Here is a 19,752-nt window from a genome sequence, read left to right as displayed (position 1 = left end):
GCGGCGGCGGTATTGTCAAGGCGGGTTCGTCGTCTCCGCGGAGCCTTCGCTCCTTCTCGCCGTCCCGGGAGGGCAGCTCCGGAATGGGGCTCGGCGGCGGCAACTTCTTCTCCGCTAGCAGCCTCGCCGGCCGTGATCGCCCAGGAAGCCGTTAGTTATTATTATTTTTTTGCTGTGGCGCCGGTGTCGCTCCGCCCTTCACCGCACTGAGGTAAAAAAAAAAAACCGGTGGGGGGGAGTAGGGGGGGGGAGTACGCCCGAGCCCGTCACGTGACCTGAGGAGACGATGACGCCGCTGTTGGGGCGGGGCTCTCTCAGCCACCTGCTCGCCCACCTACCCCAACCCGGCGCCCTCCGGGGCTGCAACGCCCATCCTCTGGGGATGATGGGCTCGGGAGTCCTAAAGGAACAGATGGATCCTGGCTATCAAAGAGACAGAACAAACCGTTTATGATACAATTTGGGAAATCTTCGGTGGTGAGAGAATAGACCTAAGGATTAAAAGTTATCTATAGAGTGTAGAAAATGTATGAATAGTCATATATGACTCAGAGAGCTAAATGAATTGCTACGGGGTTGTTGTAATATCAGATACTTTTAAGGTATTGGAAATTAAGCTGAGATGAGATTGAATTATGACTATGTTTTAGTGTTGGCACAAAATATTTATTACCCACTGGTTAATGGAAAATGGATTGCTTATATAAAAATAAAATTTTAAATTAAAAACAACAACAAAAGGAACAAGGACCGATGTCCGATCTCTCTGTTCTCACTGCCTCCATGGACAAATGATGGCCTTGATGGAAAAGAAATTACCCAAAGAGGCCATCATGGTTTCTCCTTTATTTATCCCCCCTTTCTCTCATCATCCCTCCTTTGTTTTTTTCCTTCCGTCTCTTTAAAATTCTTCTCCCTTCCTCCGTATCAAGATGTCTCTCTCCCAAAGGGAAAGCAGATTATGTTCAATATAGCAATATCCAGTTGGAGGAGAGAATGGAGGAGGAATAGGGTGGATTTTCCTCAGTGGCCTCTCCTGGAGGTGTGGGAGATGCTGCTGTTGTGGGATGATGGGAGTTGTAGTCCAGGCCTGAGTCTAGGATAATAATGACAGAGTTGAAAGGGACCTTGGAGGTCCTCTAGTTCAACCCTGCTCAAGCAGGAGACCCTACCCCTCCCATATGTCAGATCTCGGACCAAAAAGCCATGATGATGATGATGATGATAATATAAGTTGGGTCCATTTGCAATGTCTTTCATTTTGGCAGGGGCGCAATTTGGTACCAACAGCGGGCATGTTATTTTGGTAATAATAAATTTGGGGTAGAAGGGATTGACTGTGAAATAAAAGTCTGATCATAGTGATAATAGTAATCAAGCATTTTGGAAAGCTGCCTTTTATTTTACGAGTTGTACACCTAGGCATGAGAACATAAAGAAATAGGTGTATATCTCAAAAATTGTTCTAGTCCCTAGTAAGGTTTTACCTAGGAGCTCTCCTTGGTGTGCTTGTTTTGTTTCCCTGGCCTGTTGGCTTTGAAAAACCTGCAGTTGGCATTTAAGAGGTTAACGTGCAAAACTCTTAGGGACGTGGGACTGGTAATTTGGGGGTAAATTGGTGGTGTATATGACCCCCAGGAATATAATCCATGTACTGAGCTGTATACAGATTCAACAACATTGGTGCATCTGCATTTGCTGTGTGCAGGTTTACAAACGTTACAAATGCATTTGCATTGGAGTCCTTTTACTTTTTTATTAGACCATTTTGAATAACAGGCTGCCTGTGTTTATGGGTCAGTATTTGTGTATGACACACACACACACACACACACATATATATTCATGCCCTACCAGCAATTTCCTTGCATAAGCTTTTTCCACTTTGATCGGTGTAGGAGGAAGCCTGTTTCCTGAATAATTTTCTTTTCAAGGAGTCTGGTGTTTTATCCCCCAACTAGTCAATTCCAGTTGTAGTGTCCTCACAGGTTTTTGTTTTTTTTGGCCCTCCCCTTACCCACATTCCTTTTATCCACTTCATGTTCCCCCTAGAGACTTTTTTTCTGCAGCTAAGGCGAGATCTTGTGGCAGCCTGGTTTTTTTTTTTAAAAAAAAAACTTGTTGGCACAAGGAGCTTCCCAAACCAGTGAAATGGGACCCCGTCTTCCCCCCCTCTTCCTCCACCTCTCCTGAGCTTTGGTTAGTGTTCCAAGTTTAGAAGTTTTTTAAATGATACACTCACTGACACTCAAAATCAACATCTGTCAAACAAAGATTTTGGGAGTGGGGAAAATAAGTTCTTTAATGAGTTTTCTCTCCCAGATCTTCTGTTTCCCCGGCTGCTGAAGGCTCTGCTCTGGATTGGGCCCATCCCTCCTAATCAATTATTCGCATCTTGCATCTTTTCTCCTTGAGCCACAGTGCTGCGGCCTAGACTCCATCTCATCTCAGAAGCAGGGTGGAGTTTGAGGCTGATTCCCCCCCCCCCCCACCTCTCTCTCCTTCAAGTTAACCAGTCTGACTTGAACCTGATTCCGTACAGTGATTTGTGTGGCAGCAAACTCTGTCTCTTTCCTCTCCGTCCCCCTCTTGCTTTTTGTTTAAAACTATTTTAAGCCCTAAAGAGAGATGCTCTCCTTTTTTTGTTATGTGTCCTCCCTTCCTCTATATACAGCATCCAGCACAGCACAATCATAGAGGCAGCCATATTGGGATTATGATCTGACGGTCTTCCAGGAGGTCCGTCAGGGTTAGGATGGCAGGAGGGTAAGAAGAACCACTCGATGAGGATCTCGGTGAAAATGCTCCCTGGAATTTGTGAGACTTTGATCATCCCTGGCTTGTCTTTTCCACTCTCCGCTGCCCGTTTGGTTTGTCGGGAATTGTATAGGGTGGGGTTCAGGGGCTCTCCCTCTCTAAGCTGTATGTTTGTTATAGTCCTGGAATTAAATCTCTCAATTTGAATATAAGCTATTTCAGCTTTCTTCGGCTCCCTCTCTTTTTATTATTTTCTCTCTTGAGCCTTGCCAGGTTTCCTCCCTCAGAGCAGAATACTGTGGATTTTCTCTCTCCCCATTTATTGTGTTTCTTTTGTGGCTACAGTTACAGAAAGAGGAATGAAAGGTATTTTAAGCTGTTGTCTTAGGAGCCAATTCCATTAATTTCATTTGGAATACCTTTTGATAGATGCACACTCACTGGCTTTGGTAACACTCTTGTTTCCATAGCAGTGTAAGCTTTGCAAAAACACGGATTTGGGTGATGAATGCCAAACTTGACAGCATTCATATTACTTGCTATTGCTCCTTTCATTTGCACTGAAATATTTAGCAGCCTAACTCAATACGACGGAAGGGCACTTCTGCTGATCAAAGGGCATAAAACTTCCAACAAGCCAACTTCACAAAGAGATCACTGTCTGCTTTTGTTATCGTCATTGCCCTGGTGTTGTGTTGGGACTCTTTCAAAAAGCAGCCTCCCCCCATCTCCTTTCTGCCTCTTTGTTAGTCCTTTGCGTATTCGCTGGTGTGTATGTGTGTGTGTGTGTGTGTGTGTGTATGTCTGTCAGTCAACTGTAAAAATCAGGCTTTCTGGATAGACTCCATTTTTATAGACCTTCCTTAGGATTCCTGCCTGTAAGCCTGAAGTCAGCAGGGAGAGTTTACTTTCTCCATTCGTATGACAGCCTGGCTCAGAATAACCCTCAATTAATCCAGGGAATTGCAGGTTATTTTGGAGACTGATTCTGGTTCGGAAATGCTCGGGCATTAGGATTGCATGATACTCTGGCTCTTTAAATGTCCCAGTTAAGTAACTTACACAAATCCAGTCATCTGAACTGATTTGACAGCACAGTTGTAATCTGTCACCGGTTAATTCCACTCATCATACGTGCCTTTAGACATGTCTCCAAGATGCTTTTTTTCCCCTTGAAAAGGCAACTGGACTGTTTTTTTCTTTCCTTGAGGAGGAAGAAGAAGGAGGAAATGCTTCACTTGTCATCCAAGAAGCTTCGTTGGTTCTGATGGCGGAAGGATGGAATAGAAACTGGTGAAGTTTCTTGAATGAGAAGCAGAACATCATCTTTCTCAAGGAAAAAAAAATAGTTCAGTTGCCCTTTTGAAGAAAAAAAAAAGCACCTTTGAACAATTATGACATGAATGACTTAGAATCTCCACAGACATGCCTATATCTTATTATTTTTGCTGTGTAACAGATGTTCAGAATAGAGTTTTATGAACACTGTAATTATATGACTTCTTTAGAGAAAGCTTGTATTAGTCAATTACCTTGCTGATAGAAATTCTGGAATTGTCATGTGAAATCTCTGGACCCCTATAGTTTGTCAGTCAGTTATGGTTTAAAAACAGAAAAAAACCCCACAGTTCCTTCAAACTGACTTTGACTCTTTTTGGTGGCCCTTGAGCAAGAAGGAACCCAGCACTTAAACTTTAGGTGCAACTAAGCTAAAAAGCATAATAATTTGGGGATATTTCAACTATTTTTTGTTTATTTAAAGATGGGTGTGTGTGTGTGGAAAAAAATTTTCTGTTTTCACAGCGTCTGAAAGAAATATCTTGCTCAGACAAAGAGTATTTGGTTAGCTTAGGGGTTAGATTCAAAAACATGTTTTGTCTAATTTATGTTTTGGGGTTTGTATTTCTGTGATTCATTTTCTAGTTTTAATTCACCGCCTTCCCCAGTTTTTTCCTTGAGAATGACCCTAAACTTGTATATTTTCCAACTTGAAACTTTTCTGTATAAGAAGACTCCAATTTTTTGAATTCTTTCCAGATAACCTGTTTCCCCGAAAATAAGACCTCCTCGGATAATAAGCCCAACTGAGTGTTTGAGCGCAGTCGCTAAAATAATTATCCCTAATTCACTTTACTCCCCCCCCCCCACCTCAGTGTGCTCTTTTTGCATGCAAAACCCACAAAGGGTGGCGGCTAGATTTCTTGCAGCTTAATTGACATGAAGCTTATTTACATGAAACTTTTGGAAGGGGAAAGGGGAGAGGCTGTCTGTTCTGCCTGGAGATATTTAGACTCCTCAGTGGAACAGAGTTGAATTCACCCCAACAGCAGGCGTGAAACAGTAAATCCCAACTAAACAGAAGAGCCACTTATGTCCTGATTGGTACAAGGACTCCACAAATAAGGGTGTTTTCCTCTCACAAAGGCTGGAGAAGAAACTAATAGAGAAAAATTGGTTTCTCCTTCTCCACCTGCTTTACTAACATAGTTACTATGTGGATATCTGGTTTTGCAGATGTAAAGTAGCCTTATTCTAGCATAGAACCGGGAATGTGACAGAGAACAATCTTATTAGTTGATGGCTAAAGCTGGGGCAAAATATATTGTCCCTAATTGTGTTACAGTTGTGAAACGGTCCAATTTTGCCAAAACCGCTTTTCCTAACCTGGTACACTTCCAGAACAAAAGTTCTCAATCTTTCATATTTGAAATCACTTGCTTTGACGAAGAATCTTGGTTCTGCTATTAACGCCCTCCGCATTCTTTTATAGGCATTCTAGTATTCTAAGTATTGTTCCTGCTAAGAATTCCATATTTGATTAAAGCAGGGGGCCTCAAACTATAGCCTGTGGGCTGGATACAGCCCACCAAAGCTATTAATCCGACCCGCGCAGAACCATGAAGCTGCCCTGCCCACATCGCCCCACTTACCTGCCAGCCCCCACCTGCCTTCTGGAGACCCTGAGAGGCCAAAAGCGCGCCTGTTTTGGGGTGGCAGAAAGGTATTGGAGGCCTCAGGAGTCAAAAAATGGGCTTCAGAGAGGGAGGGGGAGTACACACACACACACACACACACACACACAAGTCCCTCATACATACCCCAAAGTAGCCACATCCCTTTATTAACCTGCTTTCCACCCCTAGAAACAAAACAAATTAAAGTTTAATTTGTGATTATTGTTTGGGCTGCTAAATTGGCCATGCTCACCCAATCACATAGCCATACCCACCCAGCTGGTCCATCCCCCCCCCCAACAGTCTGAGGCACTGCGAATTGCCCCCCGTTTAAAAAGTTTGAGGACCCCTGGATTAAATCTTCAGTGGCTAATTCGGCATCCCATCTAGACTGCTGTTGAGGACCTCTGGATTTGACAGCTGCAGAAATGATACATGGGTTTTTGGAGGCCTGGCCGTGCTACAGGGCAGTAGTTTACAGTTTCTGTTCACCTATGGATTGACCACACAAGGCTTTGTATTGTGCCCGTAGAAAGTGCCAAAAATGGTTGGAGCCAGCTAGATACATCTGGGGAGGCACTTCAGGCATTTTAAGAGATGGAGGCCTTAAATGGCTGCAAATCTTAAGGCTTTTTTTTCTGGTCTTATCTTGCTTTTTAAGAGCATCCATAAGCACAGAATGCTGTCTGCATCAGGAGCATATGTATTGAAATGGAGGATGGCAGCAGGTTTCCTGTAAACATTCTGGAATGTTTGACATTGTAAGGCTACATCTCCGGCTCTTTTTTCTGGCCTCTCCCAAAAAATCTACACTACATAAACACCTCTAAGTCTTCCAGTGTTGTTTTGGTGTTATATTGGGATCAGTAGTGGGATATTAATTTTTTTTGCTACTGGTTCTGTGGGCGTGGCTTGGTGGGCGTGGCATGGCTTGGTGGGCCTGGCAGGGGAAGGATATTGTAAAATCTCCATTCCCACTCCACTGCCGGGGAAGGATACTGTAAAATCCCCATTCCCTCCCCACTCCAGGGTAGGATACTGCAAAATCCCCATTTCCTCCTGATCAGCTGGGACTCGGGAGGCAGAGAATAGATTGGGGGTGGGACAGACAGAGGTGGTATTTACCGGTTCTCCGAACTACTCAAAATTTCCGCTACCAGTTCTCCAGAACTGGTCAGAACCTGCTGGATACCACCTCTGATTGGGATATGGATGCTTTGAAAAATAAACACCCCAGTGTTTTATTTTTCATGCAAGGCGTAATGGTAGAACTTAAAAGATATTGATCATGCCTGTTAACTAAAAAGATACAGACCCTATCAGTCAACACAATGAACAAGTAAAGCCGGTGCAGGATACTGTATGGCTATTTTAAGCCTCTATTTTGCTTTTTTATCTGATACCACATCAGCTGTTTTGAAATGCCTTGGTAAAACATTTTCATTTGCCCACATATATTCTGTTTTCTCTGCCAGCTAAAATACCTTTTTATCTTTGTGGAGAGAGAATGGTAATGGTTCAGTTTGATTTTTTGCAGCTTTGTTGTCTAGTGCAGGACATAGAAATGTCCAAGGAGAAAGACTAACACGAGACCCAGCAGTGTTGCATAGGCTTTTTGTCTTTTTTAAAAATCCTTAGAGATGTGTTGGATTCTTTTACACTTGCCACTCGTACCAATTAAATGAACAAGCTGTACAGAAAATGGGTATCTTTTTAAAGCTGACTGAGTCATGAGTGATGTCACTCATCAAAGCTTTTCTCTCTCTCAGTTTTGTAAAGGAGCAGTGTGAATAATCTCACTGCTTTACATGCTAAGGAAAATGTTATTTGTGTGTGTGTGTATCAAACATGCTTGGTTATAATAAATGGCTGTTTATCTGATATGTATTTGAAAATCACTTTTCTTTTCTTTTAAAAGCTAACACTAGAAGAAACCGCGGAAGTTCTTGAAACCTAATTTCTGGAGTGCCCACAAGAGACCATCAAAATGTCTGGAGCTTCTGTAAAAGTTGCTGTTCGGGTTAGACCTTTTAATTCCCGAGAGACCAGCAAAGAGTCCAAATGCATCATCCAAATGCAAGGCAATTCAACCAGTAAGTCAAGCTTAATTTTCTAATAGAGTGGCTTTCCTTTCTGGGACTCAATGAATTGTTGGTATTGCATAGAGATAATGTCATTGACAATTTATTCCTAAAACAACTGTTTCTTTCTTTTTTTTTGTAGTACTCTTGTTAGATTACATCTTACTTACCTGGTAGCATTATTACTGATGTGTAATCATCTAGAAATGAGTGGCAAACAATCACATATGCTTCAGGGACTTCCTTGTCATTAGCAAAGCTACTTGGCCACCTTGTGCAAGTTCCTTTTTGGAAGTAGCAGGGATGACGTATACATGAAGTATTCTGGGGAACAAGATTTGCTGGCCTGGGCATATTTGATGCTATTTTGTGGCTTGGAAGCCTAGCATTCAGGATGTCCTTCTGTTCTTTTTTGCCATCTGCCAGTTGAAAGCCTAGACTTGATGGGACCCTGCAGGTCAGAAAAAGGAAATATATGTCACTGTAGACGTATTAAAAAAAAACAACCCTCAGGAAAGCTGGAGGAAGTGCGTTCCCAACCAATAGCTTAGCCTTTGTATTCTTTAAGGAAGAACAATCTTCGGTTCTCCAGATGTTTCAAACTTCATCTTCTAAGATCTTTGGCCATTTACTGACACTGACTGGAACAATGGATGCAGTGGCTCAGTGGCTAAGATGCTGAGCTTGTCGATCAGAAAGGTCGGCAGCTCAGCAGTTCGAATCCCTAGCGCCACATAACGGAGGGAGCTCCAGTGACTTGTCCCAGTTTCTGCCAACCTAGCTGTTCGAAATCACGTAAAAATGCAAGTAGAAAAGTAGGAACCACCTTTGGTGGGAAGGGAACAGTGTTCCATGTGCCTTCGGCTAGTCATGCCGGCCACATGACCACTGAGACGTCTTTGGACAGCTCTGGCTCTCTGGCTTTGAAACGGAGATGAGCACCGCCCCCTAGAGTAGGAAACGTCTAGCACATATGTGCGAGGGGAACCTTTACCTTTACCCGGAACAATAGAAAATTGTAATTTACCCGGAGGGCTGCAGGTTCCTCTGTTTCATTCATATAAAGACCCCTATACTGAGGGATAGTCCACTATCCTAGTTGGTTTTACAGTCAAACTGCTTTTAATATCAAGATGTTTCTCATCATGTTTCTTATCGTTTAGTCCTATGTCTGGCAGAGACGTTTTTTGACATCTTCAATCTGATAGAGTGTCCAGTCTGTGTTTTCTCTTCTCTAAGCCTGCAGCTTTCTTCACAGTGTTGTTGTTGTTGTATTATTACAAGTGGCTCTCCTTGTTTTCTCCTGTCCTTAAAACCAACATCTGCTGGTTTTGTATCAGATACTTCCTACTTCATATAAGATTTTAAAGTTGGGGCTATTGATGTCAGCATAGTCTCTTGGTAGTGAGAATGCGAGGCACAAAGCTTAAAAAGAAAAAGAGAGAAGCCACACTTTTTTGCTGAGAAAAGCTTCCTTTGCCTATTTCTCTCGGATCTGTTTTGCTGTTTTGATCTGTAGCTTTTTTTTTCTGCATGTCTCCAGTCAGACAAAAGGGAAACCGAAATGGCAGGTGGTCAGACTTATTTGGATCATTAATAACTGTGGGAAAATAGCCTTAGAGACCTCCTTAAGACTTGGGAATCTCTTGAGTGCATTGTTAGGTGGAAATATGCCAGGAATGTACAGAAAGGGGGCGTTATGTGGGGTGGGGGAAGGGGATCAGAAATGCAAATGGTGGAAAGGAAAATAGGGGAGTTTGCAGGGATGTTTGAGCCATTTTCAGAGGCACCATTTATGGCTTCGAAGACTTTCTTAAAAGAAAAAGGTTTTGTGATGTTCTCCCTGGCTGGAATTGGGTGGGATGATATAGAAATGCATGCTTTAAATAATGTTTGGATAAGACCTTTTAAAAATCATTTGTATGTGAATGCTCTCGGATTCTTGGATTGCCTTATCAGATCCCTAAATAAATCAGGCCAAGAATGCAGGGCAGAATAGAATTCTAGTGAAAGATTGTTAGATTATTAGCAAATGGAAAAACAGAAGTTGCTTGATTTAATCTTGCACACTTACGCAGACGCCTGATAGCAGGCTCGGACGAATGGTGGCTTTTCCAGGCTCCTCAAGAGTTTAGCAATGTATTGGCCACGGGCTAAGATTCAGCAAGGAATCAGGATCCTTCATCTTAAAATTAGAACGAGCATTGATTTTGAACAGGAAAGAAAGTTTCCTCTTCTGACAAATAAGCTTGGATTTAACTGATCCCATGATTTTCCTTTGTCCTGTTTGGGGTGGAAAAATAACTTGAAAGAAATTGTCAGTACGACATCTGGCCTCCGATGGATCCATCATTTGAAACTTGTAGAGGATCTTGAGGTGCAGACCTGCTGTATTCTGTCCCTGCGCATGACAGTTGTCTTCTTTTCATCTGATTTTTGTTTTGTTTTGTTATTACAGTGAGATCCTGCAGTCCAGATAAAATCACATGTGACTGCATTAGGAAACTGGTATGTTGGCAGCAAGCCTATTCTGCTTGTGGGGCTCTCAGAGCTGATTGCAGATGTTACGCAGTTAAAAGATGCTGCCGTGGGGATTTTAGAAGTCAAGAGAGGGAATGAGGTGGGGACTGCCTGTAGGAGAGAGTCGGATGTAGGATTGTAAAACTGATTTTGGAGCTGCCTGTTTACAGGCTTATTCAAGCCACACTATAAAAAAAAAGATGTTGAGACTCTAGAAAAAGGGCAGAAAAGAGCAACAAAGACAATTAGGGGACTGGAGGCTGAAATATACAAAATACAATTGCAGGAACTAAGTATGTCTAAGCTAACAAAGAGAAGGAGTAGAGGGGGACATGATAGCAGTCTTCCAATATCTTAAAGGTTGCCACAAAGAAGAGGTGGCCAACCTATTCTCCAAAGCACCTGAAGACAAGAAGCTTCTCCAACCAAGGAGAGAAGCAACCTGGATGGAACTAAAGAGGAATTTCCTAACACTGAGAACAATGAACCAGCGGAATGGCTTGCTTCCAGAAGTTGTGGGTCCTCCATCACTGGATGTTTTTAAGAAGAGGTTGGGCAACCATTTGTCTGGAATGGTATAGGGCCGTGATGGTGAACCTATGGCACCCATGCCAGACAGACAGAGCCCTCTCTGCTGGCACATGCACTGTTGCCCCAGGTCAGATCTCTGTGGCATTTCTTTTGTGAGCTTCCGTTTCCCTGCAAATGACAGAACAGAAGCTTACAAAAGAAAAGGATCTTGTCGCGCTGTCAGTGTTAGGATGCTCCGCCTCCCAGCTGGCCTCGGGTCTCTGCTGCACATCCGTGCATATTCGTGCATGCATGCCCATGCCTGTGCATGCATGCATGTCCACATAGCAGTGGTGGGTTACACCCGGTATGCCCTGGTATGGGCGTACTGGTGCCTGCCGGGAGCACCGGCTACCGTTCCTATACAGTGCTCCGGAGGGCCCGCCCGCCCGAACTCCTTACTGGTATTTGAGCCCTTAGGCACTTCGGCGCACTGCCATGGAACATACAGCGCCTGCACAATGTTCCGGCATTGTGGACGTGTCACGGAGCGTCACAGGAGGTAAGGACGCATACGCACGCTGTGCACGGGTGTACGCGTCCTGCGCACATTCACGTGGTGGATGCCGGGCCCGGTTGCACCATACTGGTTGCGCCGGGATCTGGAGCCTACCACTGCCGCACAGGCACATGTCTGTGCGCATGCACACATTTTAGTTTGGGCGTGCACAGGTGCGGTTTGGTCACTCATTGTCTAAAAAGTTTGCCCTCACTGGTATTGGGTCTTCTGCTTTAGTAGGGGGGGTTGGACTAGAAGACCTCCAATGTTCCTTCCAACTGTGTTGTTTTCTCCATTTGCTATCTCCTGAAACATCTGACGAACCCAATAGGTTGAGAAAAGCAAATAAGAGCCATATCTGAGGCCAATTTTCAGTTGCCTTGATGGGACAGGATGCTCTTCAGAGCGACATGCTGTAATCGGTGCAAAGTTTTACCTTTTGCTTCTGAATTGTGAGACCACCTTGGGTTAAACCAACTTGGCCAAGCATGACTGCACCAAATCAGCACAGGGTGAGTGTAGGTTCCCCCCCCCCCCGATTTCTGAAGGTGGTTCTTTGTCGCACGAAACTGTAAATTGATGGTAATTTGTAACACTTCTGTAGTGTGTCCCTTCACCAAAGCACATACTGATTTTTTGGAGTACAAGACGCACCTTTTTCCTCAAAAAAGAGGCTGAAAAACTGGGTGCGTCTTATATATCGAATACAGCATTTTTTGCCTCCTGAAGCCCTGCCCCTTCACCAAAATGGCTGTGCATAGCCTTATGGAAGCTTTCAGAGACCTCCTGGGGGCTGGGGGGGGGCAGCAATGAGCAAAAAATGGGCCGTTGTTTCCCCCTCCCTTCCAGGAGCACTCTGCAAGCCCCACCAAGGCTATTCATGCCTTTTATTTGAAAAAAAGTGGGCCTGTTTTTGCGAAAAACGCGCCATTTTTCAGAGGTTTGCAGAGTACAAAAACTTTTTTTTTCCTTTTGGAAAGCTCTTTAACTGATGAGATCAAGTGCTGTGCCAGCAGAAACAAAGTCTTAAGGTTTGTCAGCAATTTCTTTCTCCAGCACATGGATAAATACACCTGGAAACATCTACCTATCTACCTACTCTCTCCCTACCTACCTACTGTATTTCTCTCTCTCTATCCCTCTACCTACCTACCTATCTACTCTTTCTCTCCCTACCTACTGTATCTCTCTCTCTCTCTCTCTCTCTCTCTCTCTCTCTCTCTCCCACCTACCTACCTACCTACCTACCTACCTACCGTGTTTCCCCCAAAATAAGAGGATTCTTTTGACCCCTGAAATAAGCATTTGGCCGTATTTTTGGGGAGGTCTTATTATTTTTGAGGTGCAGGAGGCGGCAAGCGTGGTCACCTCATGGCTGCTGCTGCGCAGCAATGTTTTCAAGGAGGGCTTATTTTAGCACATGCGCTCTTATTATCCTAGAAGGTCTTATTTTGGGGGAAACAGGGTAGGGAAGAATTTAAATCACAAAGATTTCTAGAGCTCAAGTTATCTGCTAGACTTCCCCCCCCAAAAGCTATGATCTGTTCAATGCAGCAACTATGGTCCTTCAAGGCATGGCTTGTTTCTCTTTTGTTGCTTCAAACATGAGATAAAGGGGATGGGCCCACTCGAAACTCATTGCTTTAACTTGTTCAAGTTAATTCAGTAGTCAGGAAGACAAGATACAAGGAAGTTTCTGTCACAGAAAAAAGGGAGGGGTAATTTTTGAAACCTGTTTTTTTTAAAAAGCAAATGAGATTCATAAATTGAATTTATCGTAGCTTTAAAAGGATGACAGAGTTTGAGGCATGGTGTTGATAATACTGTGCTCAATGCTTCGGATATTTTGCCTAATGGAACTTTTAAAAAGAATCCATTAATGAATGGTCCAACTAATTATCAGCATGGGAAGCAATAAACAAAACAGCAATTAGAAAGAAAAGTGGAGAGTCACACTCTGCCCCTTGACCTCAGAAAATATGTTGTAATTTATATAACCATTAACTTCAATGAAGCTGGGCTTCTGGGGAATAGCCATTCCTTCCAACTGCTGGATTTGAGGCAAACCCTTCTATCTGATTTTGAAATACACGGCCAAATTGCTTGGGAGTGGAAGTATAATTGCGGCATTTCAGTTGCTGTCATATGACTGAATAACATTCCTTTCCAATTGGCTGTACTTGTGTTTTTGTGTGTGTGTATTATTAAAGAGCTGGGAGCTGAATCACCAGAATGATGTCATGAAAGGATCCTGTATTCCAGAGCTCTCTTCTATATTGCTTTTTTCAAAGAGGATTGCATCCTCTTCCCAATAGAAGAAATTGACCGGAAAAAGGTAGAGGTGACATCAGATCTAAGGTACAGAATCTTCTGCCTTTAAGAACAGAACATAAAGTACCTCTGGATCCTAACTGAACAAGAAGGACAGAAACAAGGAACTTGCAACTGGGAAACTGCATACTGGCTAAAGACAAAAAAAGATCCATCAATTTACCGTATTTTAAGGAGTATAAGCCGCACCGGAGTATAAGATGCACCAAGGTTTTGAAGACGCAATTTTTTTTAAAAAAAGTAAAGTAGATAGAGGGATAGAGAGGGAGAGAAAGAGAGAGAAATACAGTAGGTAGGTAGGTAGAGAGAGTAGTTAGGTGGGTACCCTGTTTCCCCGAAAATAAGACCTCCCCAGATAATAAGCCCAATTGGACTTTTGAGCGCATGCATTAAAATAAGCCCTCCCTTGAAAATAAGCCCTCCCCGAAAATATTGCAACACAGCAGTAGCCGTGAAATGACCACATTCGCCGTCTCCTGCACCTCAAAAATAATAAGCCCTCCCTGAAAATAAGGCCACACGCTTATTTCGGGGGGGGGGAATAAGACCCTGTCTTATTTGGGGGGAAACACGGTTGTCAATGTCAGATTCGGGTTACTGTCAGGGTTCCAAATAACATCCAAAATTAAATCAGAATCCCAAGACAAAATATTGCTCAAAGTTCCAATTTATTAAGAAATTCATCTTGGAACCTCTGCACCTGCCCGGAACTGGGTGGGCGGAACTGCCAGCATGGCAGTGGAAGATTGGATCATGGGATGGACTTGTGGGTGTGGGGGCAAGATCTTGAACTTTCAACTGGATGGGGAAAACCTGGAAGCTTTCAGATTCAGGTTGTCCCTGATATGCCAACATGACTCTCTTAATAAATTGGAACTTTGAGCAATACTTTGCCTTAGACTCTGATTCACTTTTGGACGCTATTTGGAACCCTGACATTAACCCAAATCTGACAACGGTAACAATACAAAAACATCTTGCTATTTTTCTCTTGGAATTTCTTGTTGACCAATTCCAAGAGAAGTCTATCATGCAGTCCTGCAGTTCCCTGGAATCTCAAGCCCAGGCAAGGTCAATTCAGGATATTACCTGTTGTTGTTTTTTTCTCTGTGTGTGTGAAAATTGGAGCAAAAACGGAAGCTCTAGCTAAAGGTTTTTGCCATTTAAAGTTCCGTTAATTTTAAAAAAAAACTGGAAGCTGTTCGAAAGGCAGCCACGCAAAGCTCCATTTAAACTTTAATGCGATGCATCAAGATGCGAACTTTGGCATTCTATTCTTCTCTTCTTTCAGAAGCAGCATAAAACTGAGTGCTTGCTGCATTTCTGAGTAGGCAGCTACGAGAGAAGCGGGTATTGGATAATGTTGACCTGGTTTCCAACCAAGGATGATAACCACTTGATTGTGTGGATCCGTTTCGGATACATTCTCTTCCCTGTTTAAAGCTGTGCTTAAATTTTTTCCCCTATGAAACGGGATTTATTTATTTATTTTTGCCCTGCATTCCGTTCTAGCCAATAATATCCAGATGTGATGCTTGCGCTGGCTCCATATGCAATCTTCAATTTTCGAATACGACACGGAGCCCTGCATTTAAAAAAAAAACACCCCAAAACGGTGGGCCCAATTACAAAGAGTGTCCGGCCTCCGCTGGAGAACAAAGGCTCCAAATGGAATGTAGGCTGTAGCCTCTAGTGGTTATTCAGGTCGAGGCGGAGAGTTGGACACGCGCTTCTCCTGAAACGCCAGCTGCAGGGTGGGTATTTATAGCCACTGGATCTGCAAGAGCAGCTGAGGTTGAGAGCTTTTTGGCCCTCTTCGACTTCCGCACGACTCCCTCCTTTCTCCGGGTGGAAGAAAAAACGACAATTCCTAAAGCCAGGAGATAAACCCACAGGATTCCAGGCTAAGCCCCTCTCATAAATGTCTGCCGAGCTTGTTTTATTTCAAATAACTCAAAAAATGCTGGTTCGGCTTGCCGGGAAGCGAGAAGAATCTATTTCTCCCCCTTTTGTTCCGAAGTAATATGAACTCTGCTTTCAGATTATTTTAATTAGATTGTTGTAAGCCGTCCAAAGCTTTCTAGTCATTTCCTTAAAGGGGAGAGTGGCCGGGAGGGGGGGGGGAGGGAGAAGCATCCTCCATGTTCCAAATAGAGCATGTGATTTGGCCACTTTGAAGCTTATTTTGCTGCTTTTTTGTCCTTGTCTTTCTTATCCTTTTTCTTTTAATGCTGAATATAACCAATTAGAAGGTGGCTAAGATGCTGAGCTTGTCGATCAGAAAGGTCGGCGGTTCGAATCCCTAGTGCCACATAGCGGAGTGAGCTCCTGTTATTTGTCCCAGCTTCTGCCAATCTAGCAGTTTGAAAGCATGTAAAAAATGCAAGTAGGAAAAGAGGAACCGCCTTTGGTGGGAAGGGAACAGCATTCCGTGCGCCTTCAGCGTTTAGTCATGCCGGCCACAGGACCATGGAGACGTCTTCGGATAGCGCTGGCTCTTCGGCTTTGAAACGGAGATGAGCAACGCCCCCTGGAGTCGGGAATGACTAACACATATGTGCGAGGGGAACTTTTACCTTTACCTATAACCAATTAGATATCTGCCTCCAGCTGTGTGCTGGGATATATTGGAGCTGGTGTGTTTGGAATACACAGGCTGTCCTCAGCTTACAACCACAATTGACCCCAAGATTTCTGTTGATAAATGAGACAGTTGTTAACGGAGTCTTGCCCCGTTTTACAACCCTTTCTTGCCCCAGTTGTTAACTGCATCATGGCAGCCGTTCAACTAGCAATATGGTTGTTAAACGAATCTGGCTTTGTTCGTCAGAAGGTAGCAAAAGGGGGACACTGCAACCGTCATAAAGGTGAGTCCGTGGCCAACCATCTGAATTTCAAAGCCATGGCCCAAGGGGATGCTGCAATGGTCGTAAGTGTGAAAAACATAAGTCGCTTTTTTTCAGCCCCATTGTAACTTCCAATGGCTACCAAACGAACGGTTGTAAGTCAAGGGTTATTTCTGTTTATCAAGCAGAGATTGAGCTGGAAAATTCTTTTGTCCCGCTTTTAAAGTGAGGCCAGATCACCCGATCTTTTTGCCTGCAGATGGAGCTAAATGTAAACTACTCATGCACTTAATTGGAGTAACTCACTTCACCACTTTGGTAGATCTGGATGACTTACGCCTGTCTCCTTCCTTCCCCTTGACTCATGGTGTGATGTTGGACACTTCACTTATTGCTCAATCTCCCTTTCCCACCTGCCAAATCAGAGGACCTCAACTGTCCTCAGTCTGTTGAATTAATGGTAGCCAACAGAGTAGCATCTTCATGAAGCAGTTGGAAGTAGTGGCAATCACAGGGTATCCTCGACTTACAACCGATCGCTTAGTGATGAAGTTAGAACAGCACTGAAAAAAGTGACTTGCGACCGTTTTTCACACTTACGACCGTTGCAGCGTCCCCATGGTCATGTGATTTACATTCGGATGCTTGGCAGCTAGCTCTCATTTAATGACGGTCACAGAGTCCCGGGGTCACGCGATTCCCCCTTTGCAACCTTCTGACCAGCAAAGTCAATGGGGAAACCAGATTCACTTAACAACGAGGTTACTAATTCAACAGCTACAACATGTCAGGGTTCCAACTAGCATCCAAAATTAAATCAGAGTCCAAGGCAAAGTATTGCTCAAAGTTCCAATTTATTAAGAGAGCCATGTTGGCACATCTGGGAAAACCCGAATCTGAAAGCTTCCCAGTTTTCTTTACCTAGTTGAAAGTTCAAGATCTTGCCCCTCACACCCACAAGTCCATCACGTGGTCCAATCTTCCACTGCCATGCCGGTAGCTTCCATCCACCCAGTTCCGGTCAGGTGCGGAGGTGCAGAGAGAAAGGATGATCCTGGTTTTCTAGAAGGAATTTTGTTATGGCTACACATTAAGTAACTCCGTACAATCCCCCCTCCCAATTTTCCACAATAGAAAAGGCATAGTAGAATAATAGAAAGTTTGGCAGGCCAAAGGCCAAGAGGAATATGGCTGCAGGCCTGACACTGCGATTCACTTAACAAGCATGGCAAGAAAAGTCATAAAATGGGGCGAAACTGAGTTAACAAATTTCTTGCTTAGCAACGTGAATTTTGGGCTCAGTTGAGGTCATACGTTTCTCCTGTATCCTCTTCAGCATAGGTTCAAAACTTTTTCCCAGGCAAAATTCTGACCATCTCTTTTTTGTACGACAGAAAAAAAACACAGGATGAGAATCCTTAAAAGCTTCATCACCCTTCTTATAATGACTGGTTCCATAGCAGTCAATCAAGAAGAGGATGAGCCAATGGCAGCTGAGTGTGCATGGAGGAAGTCCCACTCTCTTATTGGCTTCTAAGAACTTTATCTCAGAGCTAATGGCTCTTGCTTTTCCCCTCCAGGAGTAGTGAGAATTAGCTTGGCTGACATCAGGAGGTTGCATTAGAATATGCCAACATCTTTCCAGGCAATATGATTAATTAAAATGCTGGTTTTAGGAAGGACTTGCTCATAATTCCAGTCAAACATAGCCGGACAAGAAGACAACCAGAGAAGCAGATCTGGGCTCCAATTATTTATTTGCCACCAATGATGGATGTTTGCCTTTTTTTTGGAGCCATGGGTCTAAAAGCAGGGTTGTCAAAGTCAATTTTATTGAGGGCTGCACCAGGGTTGTGTTTGACCTTGGGGGGCCGGGATGGATGTGGCCAGGGTGGGCATGGCCATCTCGATGGCACTCATGTCAGGGGCGCCTGTGGTAGCCCAGGCATTCTGCCAGTGAAAACAGGCTCCCAAGCACCGTTTTTGGCTGCGATGGCCTCCTACAACTCCCTGCCAACAGAAATGGAGCTCAAGAGGACCACACACAGCCCTACTGAGCTCCATTTTTGCTGGCAGAGGTACCGTGGGCCAGTCCTTCGCTGTTTCCAGGGCAGCCACACAGGTCAGATGTAAGCACCTCATGGGCCGGATCCTGCCCTTGGGCCTTGAGTTTGACACCCTTGCTCTAAAGTGTGCTAGGCAAAAAATGATGCTTATATGTCAGTGAATAGGGAAATACCATCCCAATTAGAGGTGGGTTGCTACTGTTTTGCATCGGTTCAAGCGAACCGGTAATGGAAATTGGGACTGGGTCGCCGAACCGGTAGGGGTGGCAGGCTGGCCACGCCCCTGAACAGTTTCCCTGGTCTCCCATGCCATTGCCGGCATGTTTTTTTTTTTCATTTTATGTGCAGCAGGCACGAGTGCTAGTGAAGCGAGCAGTGCATGCGCAAAGTGCACATAAAACAAGCTGGCAGTAACCCCGGCAGCAACCCACCCCTGGTCCCAATGATTGGTATGTTGAGAAAATGAAACCCTGTCTTCCATTTTAACAAATGGCACGCATAAATTCTACCGAAGTGCAAATATAGCACAGTGTAAAATAGTCCTATAAAAACCACAGTGCAGCCTAAAACGCTACTAAAGCTGTAGTGTTATCCGAAGCAGGTGGCCAGGGTTAACTGCGATGCTCCAAGTTGCTTTTAGCACCACGATGATGGAAACTAATTATAGTTGTAAGACAAAAGCATTTGAGGGGCGGTTTGCAAACAGAAGACTTAATTGCCAAGTTGGGTTTTTCTTTTTCTTGGAATTCCAGATAAACACATTAATTTTGTTGAACAACACGCAAGCCGTTAGGGTAGGTCTTTGTTGTGATTCCCTGTCTCCTTTTCTGTGGGCCTGTGTAATTAAACTATTAGCCTGGAATCCTGTGCATCCGGACGGAAGAAATCAGCCTGGAGTAGGACAGCAACAACGGGACAACTGCATCGAAATGGGACCATTGCATTGGCAGTGTGGAAACTCCAAAATTGTTCAGAAGAAGAGTGATGTTCTGACCAAGGCTTCCCAAGAGCATGAAGCAAACTCCTGGTCCCTTTCATTAATTGACTGAATTCTGCGCATTCACATCCAATGAAGTCTTTCAAGGGAGGATTTACAGTCACAGACCTTATCTGGCTTGGAGAGCTGCC

General features: G+C 44.0%; 1 protein-coding gene across 4 annotated transcripts in view; it reads left to right on the top strand.

Moving 5' to 3' along the window:
* The window catches only part of KIF1B (kinesin family member 1B), a 135,050-nt gene continuing 115,298 nt past the window's right edge, over nt 1–19,752 (top strand). For all 4 annotated transcript variants that reach the window (XM_087701979.1, XM_087701978.1, XM_087701977.1 and 1 more), the window contains exons 1-2: nt 1–211; nt 7,630–7,804. In XM_087701979.1, the coding sequence (XP_087558105.1) occupies nt 7,699–7,804 (106 nt within the window). In that variant the 5' untranslated portion in view covers nt 1–211; nt 7,630–7,698. The remainder of the gene's footprint in view (nt 212–7,629; nt 7,805–19,752) is intronic.

Source organism: Thamnophis sirtalis, unplaced genomic scaffold (assembly GCF_051295495.1).
Source record: "Thamnophis sirtalis isolate CommonGarterSnake01/CBP01778 unplaced genomic scaffold, rThaSir2_p1.2 scaffold_15, whole genome shotgun sequence".
NCBI lineage: Eukaryota > Metazoa > Chordata > Lepidosauria > Squamata > Natricidae > Thamnophis > Thamnophis sirtalis.
This window is presented reverse-complemented; position numbering and strand designations above follow the sequence as displayed.